Here is a 13,687-nt window from a genome sequence, read left to right on the forward strand (position 1 = left end):
GCCCAATTAGTGCATGGTTTCTACTTTTAACGTTAATGTGGGTATTTTTCGGAAGGCAGAACAATAGGCAGCTTTGTGCTGTGTGTACCAGGTTTTCCCCCTTCTTGCCTGTATTGTGCATTTCTTCCTATCTATTCCAAAGGGAGAGCTCATGTGCAAAGACAGTGGAGCAATCTGGAACAGAGACTTGTACCAGCTCCCAGGGGCCAGGACGTGCTGCTCTGTGCTTTTGTAGCTGCCTCTCAGTTGCAAGTCAAGTGACTGTGACTCTGAAGACTCATCATTTTTTCTTCTTTCTTCTTCCTTCTGCTGTGGCCTGTGTTCTCCTTTTTGCTTCATCCGTGATGCTCTTCACCAGAAGGAGAAACAGCTGTAGCTGTTTAGAGTGGTCTTAAAACAAACAAACAAAAAACTCCAAATAAATACACATAAGCAAAGCAGGGGGAGTAACTGTTGATGGGCTCAGCTTTAACATACAGTGGAGTCACACTTTATCCCAAAGGAGGAAATAGGTCTAGCAAGTGTCTTCCTGTACAGACTGAATGGGAAGGAACAAGGTTTTTTGGGGGTTTTTTGGTTGTTGTTTGTTTGTGTATGTTTTTGGGTTTTTTTTTTCTGTAAGCTTTGCTTTTGCAGTGTCTCTCCCATTAGCTGGTCATGTGGGGCATCGGGGTGGACCTCTGTCAGAAGCAGGAGCTATAGGCCCCTCAGGGCTCTCTGTGGGATGGAAGTTGCCTGAGTTTCATGTTGCCAGCAACCTCATCAAGTGGAAGGAACATGTTCCTGCAGAAAAGACAGGTCTCTTGGTGTGGCCATGCAGAGAGGGCTGCACTGTTTGGTCCTGTCCCCCTACCATTTGTCAGTGCTCTTGTTTAGTCACTTGCTCTCTGCTTTTCCTCCTTTTCACACAGGATGAATGTGACACTGGGGGGTTTCTTCAAAGTATAAGATGTCTTGAATGCTTGTGACCACTTCCCTGTTTCCTAGAGGCTTTGGTCCGATGTTAAATGCAACCTGAGGCTGCACTGTTTCTCAGCTTATTTCCTGTTTATCCTTTTTCCTGGAGGTCTTTGTTTTCTTTTGGGGAGAGGGAGGAAGGAGGCTCTATCAGCACAACCTCCAGGCCGGGGCATTTGGTGTGAGCTGGGTGGGTTTACAGTCTTGAAGGCAGTATCTTTGCTGGTTGCTGCCTGTCTGAATCCCTGAGTTTCATAGGTGCTGTGGAAGAAAATCCCAACACTTTCCCATTCTCAGTGATGCATTTTTTTTAAAGAGGAAAAAAAAAACAACACAACAGCCCAAAGCAAAAAAGAAAAAAAATAAACCAACAAAAAACTGCAAGAGAAATCTCTCAGTATGTTCCTGCCTAAAGGCGCTCTGCCACGGGTTTTCCCACAGGAAGGAGTGATTTGGCCCAGCATTCTTATTGTTTCTATATCCTATTGCAAATAGAAAGTTATGCTTCTGAAATTGGTGTGTGCTGCTCATGCAGTTGTCTTTGTTTCAGTGGTGCATTTTTGTTTCATGCAAGAGAGTGGAAAATACACAGGTAAATAAAAGCATGCAGTTCAGTTGTGATCTCTAGACTGCTTTCAAAAATGGAAATTTTTAATGTGCAGAAAATGGTTTTAAGGACAAGATCTCTGACTACATATATTTGCTTGCTTTTGGAGGAAGATATTTGGATTCAGAAAAGAAAAAACATTGGCTCATAGAAACTATGAAAGGATGTAATAGTATAATATGTAGTTTTCCTCCTAAAAAAACTCAAAACAACAAAACAGGGAGCAAGTTGACAGGTTTTTCTGAAACAGTAGAGTTTTTTAATGTGGATATATGCCTGACTGTTCTGCAAACTCTCTGTGCATTTCCCATTTTCAGTGTTGCTAAAAGCAACACTAGAAATTCTGACTTTAGTTCTCTGGGAAGCTACTAAGCTGTCTTAAAGTTACCTTGCCAAACATGGGAGTCTTCACAGTTACATAATAGATTTTCTTCCAGGATGTATCAGTGGTGACATTAATGTGCTAGGTATCGACTGAAAGAGGAATGAATATGTGTATTTTGGAAGGAATTGTGTATTTTGTTTGTTTAGGGGTTTTTTTGAGGGACTAAAGCACTTACTTTTTTTAACAGAAATACCTTAAAATAGTTTAAACTGGTCCTTATTTTTGATACTGCTAAGCAGATAGAGCAAGCAGTTTTAAATTTAGGCCAGTCTTGAAAATAATTATGTTGCTTATTTTATTCAAAAGTAAGTCAACTACCAACTAAATTATTAAAATAAGAAGGGGCAGGGGGGAAAGAAATAATTAAGTTGTTCTTGAATGAGATGGACCATTTTTAAAAACAAACAAAATAACAGACAAAAACAAACAAAAATAACAGTAAAGTTACAGCAGTTACAACAGTTTAGACAAAATAAAGCCAAATAAATAACTGGCTCCCATAATTACTGGAGAAAACATGGAAGGATGGGTGCTTGGCCTCACCTTGGAGCAAGAAGTCCCTGTGTCGCAGGGATCACTAGTATTTTCTTAACAGAAAAAAACAAAAATAATTAGAGAAAAGTTATTCTGAGTTGTTCAGGTTAGTCTGTTTTTCTTGTTTTGAAGGTGCAGATGGAAAGCAGTGTTTGTTAAGAGGTTGGTTGATGTTTTCCTCAGCCTTACACTACCTGGGCTTAGTCAGGTCCCAGTTTTTGTCTCTAGACTGCAGTGGCTTGCTGTGCCAGATCATCTGTGTGCTGTTCCTTAGAAGGTTGGCAGCTAAATGTAGGAAGGTTGAATCTTCTGCTTTGTCTGGCATGGTGTGAAATGAGGAACCACTTGACACTAGGTGGGCCCTTTCTTTTTGACTTCCTGTTCTTGGGTGCTCCAAATTGTTGGCAGTTGGGATAACTTAGTCGTTTATTGTTTTCAAATGCTGTTCAAACAGCATTTGAAGGTGTGTTGTGATGACTGATTTGCATGTTATTGAGATGTAATTTATTTTAAAAGGAAAAAAACATGTTAACTGTGGTTTGAAGGTAATTGTCTGTTCTCTTGATAAAAGGATAACCTGTATTGCACTTACTGATTGTGATTTGTAAATCTGAGATGACGAAATATCCACAGTGTTTGTTTTCATAATGAAATAAACATTTTGCCTGTAAGGTTATAAAGGTGTATTTCTCCATTAAAAACATATCAGTAGTTTTCCATATTACAAATAATCTTTTCCAGAGGCTATAGCCATGAGTGCTGTGGGCAGAGAACTCCTTTTTCTCATGTGTTGATTGTTCCACATCACTTCTAAAAATGATGTTTAAGTGCCCTGTCATTCTCCAGAGAGAACAGGCACCCTTCCTTAAACCCCAGTGATAGCATGATAAGTTTGTGGTTGCAGAAAGGGGTGTGGAGGAATTCTGTTGGAACATACAATGGCTACTTACGTCTTCAACTCATGTGGGAACCTTGGGCAGTGGATGTGAGGAATGTGCCAGATGGTCCCAGAAACCTCTGTAGTAATTTCACCACTGCTAGAAGGAAGAAGGTGGCCACCACAGCAGATTCATGTATTGGAATAAATGTCAGTCTTCCAAGAAGAGAAAAGGGGAGCAGTGCATGTATGAAATTGAATCTAAATTGAAACCTAAATTCTCTAGGTGCAGAATATTCTTCCAACTTCTTAATCAAATGTCACTACTGTCAGTGATAGGCTAGTTTGCTCTCTCTTCCTCCAGTTTTTTGCTGGCTTAGTACTGCAGACCAAGCTGGTAGGGTTTTCTTTATTTGCCCAGTTTTGCCAGCAGCAGAAGCAGCAGCATCTCCCAGCCCAGTGCCTGGGCACTCATGAGAGTGGGCACTTGGCTGCACTGGCACTGCTGATGTGTTTCTGTCATCAGACCTATCTGTTAGTCAGGGGAGCCCTCAAAATAAAGGGCTGTAGTCTTACTTTCCTAAAACAGCTTCCATAAAAGCTTACTCCCTTTCTCTTTTTTCCTTCTTTCTCAATGTAGTGCTAGAGGGTGCTGCTGAAGAAGAGGCTGAAGAGCCAGACGCAACTGTACATACTACACTAAGTGAGGAGACCAGCAACCCAGAAGAGAGCCACAGTCAATCAGGGGAGAAAGATGAAGGTAATTGGTTCAACTAGCTCTGTGATTCTATAAATTAAGGCATTCATTTAAGAATCTAGAAGCATTTCTCACCCATCCATGCACGTTATTGTGTGAACAGTATAAGACACATTGAGCCAAAGCACTGGTGCATACATTTTTTTTTCCCATCCCATATCTATCTGAAAAGTATAAAACAGGTTGAACAGAAGCATGGGCATATAAATTCCCAACTACCACTGCAGGCTTCCAAACGAAGATTTTCTTGGCTCGCAGTAACTTGGCACCACATAACTTAGCCTCAAAAAACCACCTGTTTATAATCCTCAAACTTATGTTCCAAAGACAGTATTATGGAGAGATCAAATGCTCACAGATAAACTTGTTCCTCCTTGTTCACCCTCACATACTCCTCTGTTGCAGTGACAACTCACAACACACATTAAGATTCTGTGCTTTCCACCAGAGATGATAGAGTAGTAATACTAACAAACTAATAGTTTCCTAGTTTGTTAGGAAAACTTACTGAGAGGGGAAGGAGTGTTTAATTTGAAAGCATCTTCCTTTTCAAACTTGTAAAGAGGAAAATAGAAGGCCTTTCCTGTGTGGTGACATGTCCATATGTTAAGAAACCAAAGATGATATTTTAGGTGTATTTTAAATTTGGTATCTTAGATAAGAGCATCCCTGCTACTTACAGCACGTGATGGAGAAGTTTGAACCTCAACAGCTTTAGCTGTGACCTTAGTCATGTATGTTACACATGTTCTCCATGGACTAGTATGGCTTGGTATACCAAAATCACGTATGTGCCATCTGTGACAGTAAAGAGGCAATAGGGGGGATACAGGGTTTTGTTTTCGTTGGATTTTTGCTCCTTTAGCTTATTCCGTGTACAGGGCTGGCTTAAACCATGCTTAAAAGATAACCCAGTACCCTACACTACCCTACACAGTTACTAAGGCCTTAATTGTGCAGTCCTGTTTAAAACATGTGCCTGCTTGAATGATTGTGCTTGCCAGTGTGTGCATTCATCAGTACTGCTCTACTAGTTCATGGTGATCACAAGGTACCACAAATACTATTTCATAGCAAGAGAGCATAAAGTAAATCATTCTATAAGCTCCATATTGGATTAAGGTTGAAAATGAAGAATATGGGAATGTCCTATGAGAAAAATGTACATTGTCCTATGCATTCCAATATGAGAAGCTTGTTCTGTTACAAGAACTCCAGTTATGGCTTGTTGCCTGTGCTCCATGATGATCCAGCAGAGTGTGGTGTGAATTACAGGCAGCTGAAAATACTGTGTGTTGTTTGGGTTTTTTTAAGATGGCCTAGGAACTCCTATGTGTGTTTTTGTTTTTAATTCCAGAGAAGCAGCTGGAAAGCTTAAACAGCTATAAGGTATCACCAAGTTCACCAAACAGTTTGGACGGAGCAGACTTGTCCTCCATTGACGCCATGATGTCAGCAGTGATGAATGTGGGGAAGATTGCTGAAAACGGTGGGAATTCTCAAAATGTCAAATCCCCCTCAAAGTCTCCTGCACCAAATCGGATTGGCAGGAGGAACCAGGTATGTAAACTTAAATGTAGGGAGGGTAAAGGGGAGACAAGCAGCTGCCTGGGAAGTGATAAGATGTAATTTATGTTTCTTTGATTGTTTTGCCTTTTTTCCCCATACCAGTCGTTTCTTGCCTCTGCCATTGTTCCTCTATATTTTCTGGTATCTCTGCAGACCATAACGTAGAAAACTGGGTCTGCTTGCTTGGATTGACATGTAAAACATTCGAGCACAAGCTCCGGTGCCATGCAATGTGAGCTGGTCTAGCAGATGCCCCTAGCAGCAACAAAGTCACCAAAGAATTGCCATTTTGTCTTGCTGCATCCTTTCTCCAGGCTCTTGCATTCACATAATCTCATGAGAAGCGTAGCTGCCCCACAGAAGATTCAAGTGATTTATGGTTAAAAGTGGTTCTGGAACAAAACATTCATCAGGATACTCAGTTCATATGTGTAGTGTAAGGTGCCCCTAATTTCCTTATTAATAAAAGAAATATTGCAGAATGCCTTGTATTAATTTTGCAGAGTAAATATATGTAGTTTTTATCAGGGTTTTTCCATTTACCAATTGATGGCATCAGCTGATAGCAATATTGATTTAAACAAGTGAAAAGAGAGAGTCATATCAGTTAAGCTGTAGTTATTTATATCTGTGTTTTTCTCCTGCTGGGCCAAGCTCCAAAGAAGGTGCTGCAGACTGTCAAGAAAACCCCCAAATCCTTGTGGTCATTTGACTTAGAGCTTGAGGTGAAGCACAGAGATTTTGTAAATGAATCGAGATGTAACAGGGACCAGAAAGGTTGAAAGGCATGTCTCATGTGATGTTCCTATAGTAGTTTATTAATAGCTTGCTGAGTAGCTGCCCAGTTGCCAGACTTGTGACTTGTCTTGGATTTTTTAGCATGAAAGGAGTTAAAAGCCATTAGCTGTAAATGGACATCCTTAAATGAGGAATGGACAGTATACAGACAGCTGTGTTTGTGGGATTCTCTTGTCTAACACCTGGCTCTAAGGTTTATTTACAATGTTCTCACTTAGGGGCTGCCCTGGTTCCTTGATTTCATCATGTGAAGTGAGGCACTGGAGTCCAGACCAGTCTCAGGGCAGTGCTGTTACACAGCTGTCCACCGGTACAGCATGTGGTCTGGCTTCAGGGAAGTTTATTAGTGTTGGTGACCTTTATTCCACCTGGTATTTCAGTGGGCATCGAATCAAAGGAAGCTCTGGAGTAAATGTGACAGGATTAAGAGGGATTCTTACAGCATAAAAATAAACAAATACATTGAAAACGTAGTAAATAGTCTATTTGTCTTTAGGCTGAAAGATTGTTAAGGCCATAGGGGCAAATGGCTACATTACTGAGAAAATAGAAGTGAGATGTGAAATACTGAGTGGGTATCAGTCTTGTTAGCAGACTCTAATACACCAAATTTCCACTTTCAGCATAGCAGAATGAAAGCAATGAATTGTTTTAGTGTGTAGCAGTGCAGGGATCTCAGATTCTGGTCAGAATATGCCCCTTATTATAATTTCAAGAATAATAACAGCTGATTCTCTGGGCCTGACTGCTGTTTCCCATGAGTTGGCAGCGAAACATTTTGCCCTGAACCTTTGTCCCAAGTCTATGGTTCTCTTTATAACGCTGACTTTATCTTGGCTGCTGTCTACCCATAGTCTAATAAGCATGTTTTCACATAAGCCTGCATGTATTTTAACTTCTCATTTGCTTTGCTCTTGAAGAAAATAAAAAGTGTGACAGAGGTGTTTTTTTGAACTGGAGAAAGACAGGCTTAAAGCACAACTCCAAAACCATTTGCCATCAGTTGAATGCAGAGCAGTTGTGCCAGGTTGACTTACTAAAGGGAGAGTAGCTGACAAATGAGCTGCTAATTTTATCTTTCAGTTCAAGAACTGTGTTTTCACCATCTTGGCTCTGTGGGGTAGCTGAGTGCTGTGTTTTAAATTGGTGAATGGGGGTACTCTTACAGTGGGGATGCTAATGTTTTTTGGTCTGGATTGGGTTAGTCAACGGATTTGCTTGAGCTGTGTTACGGTATGCAGCATGTAGCCTGTCTGACCACTGGAGAAAGTTTGGGTTTTAGTTAATAATAAACCCTAGATTCAATACTAATCTGCTGTGACTGAGCTATAGTGTGTTTCTGATCTTTGCTTCAAGGTGAACCAGTAATTATCTTCTGTTAATTTGCTGATTTGCAGAGAAGGCAGTCTGGAAAGCAGGCTTTGGAATCATCAACTGCATCATGTAGAACTGCAGCACTCGTTTAAAGAGAAGGGAGGCAAAAAGCCAGTAGTGGGTTGATAATTTTGCAGAAATAGCCTAGGGATTAAACATCATCTAAACTGTCAGCATGTATGGAGGGATTTTCCTCACAGCACAGTGTGTTTGTTCTCTGTCTTGAGCCAGGTTTTAACAGGGTGCAGTATAATTGGAGCTGAACATTACTCCACGGTCAGGTTGTGTATAGTAAAATTAAAGTTGTATAAGTAGGATGGAATGAATGTTTGTGAATTACATGTTTGTATATAAAAAATGGGGGAAGGGCACTGAGATAATGCATTTTAATTTTCTTTGAGTGTTCAGACTTCATAATGGCAGCCTTTCTTGCTTTCTTTCTAATGTTTTGCAAGTGCTAGTGCATTAGATCTTGGCCTGTATGTGTGGCCTACAGTGATTACCTTTGGGATGTAGAGGCTAAAATATAGTTGGAAAAACATGTACAAGCAAAAGAGTGGGGAGAAGTGGGAGAACCTAATCCTTTCATTTTAGAAACAAAGTCTCAAGACTCATTTTCTTCAGGCAAAATGGTAAAATGGCTCTTCATCCATGTCCACAGGTCACAGAAGCTTTTGCAAAATTATTATGGCCCTGTTTTTGAAAACAAAATGTAATACAGGGACTCTCTAGAACAGTTCCCCAAATAATGCAGGAGGAGATATTGCTTTATTGAGAGATAAAAAAATAAGTTTTCTAACACTGTGTCAGCATCTTGCCATCCTAATGTGCCAGAGACTTTGTCACAGAGACCTTGGTTAATCATTCTCAGTGTTTTTTGTGAATGCTGATGTCTGACAACCTGGAAATGGTTGCTTCTGGGTTGATGAGTTTGGAATATCACTTGGGGAAGAGAATTGTATGGAGAGAGGAAATGTATAGACACACTCATACCCATTTACTTGCAGCTAAAGAACTGGTGAGAATGGATTCTGCTTTTTGCTTGTTCTCAAGCTTTTACTAATGATACTTAGGACAGCCAGCAAAGAACTTCAGTAGAAAATAACACTTGGCATAAAAAATATGCTTTCCCATTGGTCATTCAGAGATGTTTTTTTGTACTGTCTTGTCACTGGTGGTGCATCATTCTAATGGAAAACTGAGTTTAATTTTGAGTGCCAAATCATCTTCCTTTTAATATATAGGCATTGGTGCATAAGCCATGCCTGGCTTTCTGGTGAGGCTGTGAAAATGCCCTTTACATCATCCAGTAGCCATCCTTGTGGACAAATTGAGGCAAACAGCTTTGGTTCCTGCAAGAGTGCCATTTCATCCTTGGCTGGATCAGTGGTGGCTTTGCTCAGTGTCTCAAGGGCATACTTAAATCAGGTTGAGCTCTCTTGGTCGATTGCATTGTCTGTGCTTGTGGTTTGACCATGGTTTCTCCTGATTCTCACCTGGGCGGAGAATGATGGGGTTCATAATGTGTTCTTTAAGAGTCACGTACATTCCTGCATTGTCACCTCTTTCTTGCTATGATCTCATCAGATATTGCAAGCTTCAGAAGGGTGGGGCCTGGCTGGTGTGCCTGGATGGGATGCTTCCAGCAGAAACACAGGATGCTAAAGGAAATGGTGCTGGTGATTCAGTAAATGCCACTCTTCCTTCTGAGTCAGACATGGAGCAGAACATACAGCCCCTACAAAAGGGCACCAAGATAGTGCTTTGCTGTCAAGATGGGGTGGAAAATCTGAAGTTCTGACAACTTGTGCTATTAAAAATCTTTTGGAAGAATAATGATGTTTTTCCCATATATTCTGACGGTATTCCAGGAATTACTTTCTGGTCAGCTAAATTCCTCCTGGCAGTTTGAGCTCCTTGCAATTACCTTCACTTCCTGTCCTAAACTGCTACTGCTGAATGTCTGTGTGCTGTTAAAACAGCTGCTGTACTTCTATGGTAGTTGAAAAGGCCTGTTTACAAATTCAGAAGTTTCTTAAATTTGCTTGAGGGATCTATCAGATGATAAATGTATAAATGCAAGTTATTCTGTTAGCAGTGTCCTTTAGTACTTGGGATGGATTATGTTTTTCCACCCTCATTACTGACAGCTTTCTAGTCCTTTTACATTGATATTCCTTCTGATTGTTTTGTTCTCTTTTGTCCACAGGAAACAAAAGAAGAGAAGTCTTCCTATACCTGTCCTCTGTGTGAAAAGATTTGCACTACACAGCACCAGCTAACTATGCACATTCGTCAGGTATGCATACGACCAGCTCTTGATTTCTTACTTCTATTAAGAGTGTTTCATCTGCCAAGTTGCATTTTGCAGTGGTGAAAAACAATTCCATGTGTAAGCCAATGAAATGCTTCCATTGTTTTGCTTTTATTTTTGCCTTCCCTTGAATTTTCTTCAAAAAGCACACCCCACAATCCTAACCCTGAGGTGGGTAATTTTCCTCCCTTCCTTGCCTGGCACTCCACCCCCCACCCAGTGGCTGAAACAAGGATGTGTGTCCTGTTCTGCATAGCTTAAGGTATCCTAAAGATCCGGAAAACCACTTCGATCATGAGGCCTAGGTCCTGTTTCATTGTCCTGTTTGAGTACAGATCTTTTTACTGGTCATGCAAATTAAGAAGCAGGAAGACATAATTTTTTAAATCAACTCAGTGTAGAAGAGCCTCTACATATCTTTTACAGGATATAGCAGTTTTGGAAGGCTTTTTTTTTTTTTTTTTTTTTCTTCACTGAATAATGCACTTTTTTGTCAGCTACAGGCCTGTTCTTGCTCCTCCTGAAATATATGCATACTTAATAAGGAGGTTTGCCCTTTTCTCTAGCAGAAGGTTCTGCTTTGGATGCTAAGGTGTGGTTGATGACTGGCTTCACGAGATACTTACTATTTCAGTTTTTCCTCCTGTACTGTAATTGTTACTTAATTATTTTTTTCTTACTCTCCTGGAGTTTTTTTGGGGGGCTTTTTGTATATGAAGAAATCTTCAAGTCTCTGAATGCAAGTAAGAAAGAGTGGTACATCTAGCACAGTAGCTAATGGCCATAACTTGACCTTGTAATGCATTCTTAAGGAAACAGAAGTCTGCGTGTACACTCAGAAACAGTTTAGTTTTATTGTCTTACTATGCAGTAGGTTTAAAATAAATATCTTTAAAGAGTATTTGTTTTTAAGTGTCCATCTTCTGCTGTGAAGTTCATAATTCCATCCTCTTTCCTTACCGCTCATACAACCCCAAACCACTGCACAGTTTAAAGTATCCCAGGGTACCATTTGTCTGATGGGTTGTTGCTGAGTCCCTCTGTATCCTGTTTTGCTGCAGACCCAGCAGAAATGCTGCATTGCAGGCTGTATGAACAGTTTCTTGTGCTGCTGGTGCATTAAGGGGTTAAAGATGAGGGGGGAGGAGGGGGGCTGGAGTTGAGGGAGGAGGGCTGGGGAGGACAGGTATCTACAGGGCACACCTTCATATAAGGTATTGTGCCAAGTGGCTCTTTAGAGCTGCTTAATTTGTTTATAGTTCTTGCTGATATTTTACTGGCACTTCAGAAGGGGCATTCAATGAAAAAAAAAATCATTGCTTTCTCCAGCATAACACTGACACTGGAGGGACAGACCATTCCTGCAGCATCTGTGGAAAGTCTCTGAGCTCAGCGAGCTCCCTTGATCGCCACATGCTGGTGCACTCAGGTGAAAGGCCTTATAAATGTTCAGTATGTGGACAGTCCTTCACCACCAATGGAAACATGCACAGGTGAGTGCTGATCGTGCCCCAGGAGTTTGGAAAGGATCACAGCATAGGGGGCTGTTTTGTTTCCTTGGTGGGACTAGCAAGCTGACTAATGACACTTGGGCAGGAAATGTGGAGTATCTGTGACCTACAAATGTGGCATAACACACACTACAGCTACTAGGATGCTTAAGTAGTGGGAGGAAATCAGAACTGAGAAAGATCTTCTAGCTTTCTTTAAGTATTACCAAGAGTTGTTATAGCTTTCTTTTTTTTTTTTTTTCAGTAGTAGTAGTATGACAAATGGATTTTTCTCAGGGGATAAAAATATATAGCCAAGCTTCTAATTTCGTAGCTTCAGAGTCATGGATTCATCTGGGGTTTTGTTGGTGTTATGTGCTTAGGTATTCAAGTGCCATCACGAAGATGCCTCTTCAGTATTGTTTTTAAATACATACATCAATATTTGTTTGCACTACAGACGACTTACTGCACTATAGGTCTGGCAAATTCTCTGCAGCTCAAATTTTCAAATGCAGTTTCCCTTGTAGGGATGTAACAATATGTACAGTAGTCAACTGAGGAAACAAAATGTTAAAGCACATGGATTTTCCTTCTTCTCTCTCATCCCCTGATTAACTATTCATTTATTTGCATGGGTGGAACATCTCAGAACTGATTAAGACTTCATGGATTCCCACATAGCTTTAGTCCCCATATCAAAGAGTTTACAACCTACAAAGAAACTGTAAGATGGGTGGAGGAAAAGAATATTGCTTACAAGCAAAAGGTTTTAACCGTGACAGAAGCGGTAGTTACCGACTGGTTCTGTGTGGAAAGGAAGACGTCTTGTTTCCCTTGATTATTACCAATAATTTTCCAAGCAGTGTGCTAGAGGTGGAATGAAGGGGTGATTTTGATGACAGTAGGAAAGATAACATAATCCTGCACAACGGGAGCAGTACCTGCTAGCAGCGTTACCTTTTCTATATAATTTTGCTCACGTTAAATGCTTGGGTGAAAAGAGAGGGAATGCAGTTTTGTAATTCCATATGTATTTAATTTACAATTGATTGGAATTGGGGAGATGTGGCAAGATAGATAAAAATGAGAAGGGAAAACCACAAAGAGATACTGGCCTTGGGCACTGAATAAATCACACATCTGACTCATCTGACCAGAGGTGTTGTGAGCCACGTTTGCCAGGTCAGGTCATTACTCTGTGTGACGTGTGGAAGGCAGGGCCACTGCTGAGTTGCAGCTGATGCCACTGTCAGTATCCAAGGGTGACTTCCAGTGGTGGAAGTCTGGGATGGTCAGTCACTTGTGTCTGGGTGGCTTGCTGAAGGACTGTTTGTGTGGTTTATTTGGGATTTTGCTCACTGGGCATCTCTTACGCTCCCTTAGAAGCAGGAAAGGGAGGCTTCCCCTGAAACTTGACTCCAGACCTATAAGACATTGATGTAGTCAACTTTGCTTATGCAGGTTTCCCTGTATAGCAGCTCTTACTGTAGCAAATTTATAGCCAGAATTGCCAGACTAGGTAACTCGCCCAAAAGAAGTAGAGATGAGAACTTTATGATGAGAAGATAGTTTGGTTTTAATTTTTTCTCTTAATAAGATGATGCCTGAAATTACCGGGATGGAGTTCTGTATTTACTGACAGCACTAAGAAGGACCTAAGTTCATGCAAGTGAAATCTTGATATTAAAAGTTTTCTTGTCTGATAGGTCCCTGTTGGTTCTGTCAAGCTCCTTCCTTCTGCAGCAGCAGAAGGCTGTTCCTGAGCTTGGTATCTCTGCAGCGAGTGACCCCAGACCCATGACAAGCAAAATTCTGAGCACACTGAAATGTGCTGGTTGTGCTAAAGGAGAGTTGTGGTTGTCAGACTGTGCCTTCTGGTCTTGCTCAGTGAATAACCTTTTCTTGTTGCTATAACTGACTGTAATGCTGGATCTTGTTGCTGAGGGAAAGCATGAATGTGCAAATAGGCAGATGAGGATATATGCAAAGTGAAATCAAATTTTTTTATCTGGTGCTATGGCA

The 13,687-nt window shown here is 40.8% G+C and overlaps 1 protein-coding gene across 7 annotated transcripts in view; it reads left to right on the forward strand.

Moving 5' to 3' along the window:
- RREB1 (ras responsive element binding protein 1) overlaps positions 1 to 13,687 on the forward strand; it is a 122,369-nt gene that overhangs the window by 52,571 nt on the left and 56,111 nt on the right. For all 7 annotated transcript variants that reach the window (XM_088056540.1, XM_088056544.1, XM_088056532.1 and 4 more), the window contains 4 exons: positions 4,001 to 4,120; positions 5,475 to 5,677; positions 10,068 to 10,157; positions 11,502 to 11,665. In XM_088056540.1, coding sequence (XP_087912666.1) covers positions 4,001 to 4,120; positions 5,475 to 5,677; positions 10,068 to 10,157; positions 11,502 to 11,665 — 577 coding nt within the window. The remainder of the gene's footprint in view (positions 1 to 4,000; positions 4,121 to 5,474; positions 5,678 to 10,067; positions 10,158 to 11,501; positions 11,666 to 13,687) is intronic.

The sequence above is a fragment of the Pseudopodoces humilis genome, chromosome 1 (genome assembly GCF_049639895.1).
Source record: "Pseudopodoces humilis isolate 2021_Gansu_Grassland_sample_001 chromosome 1, ASM4963989v1, whole genome shotgun sequence".
Classification (NCBI taxonomy): domain Eukaryota; kingdom Metazoa; phylum Chordata; class Aves; order Passeriformes; family Paridae; genus Pseudopodoces; species Pseudopodoces humilis.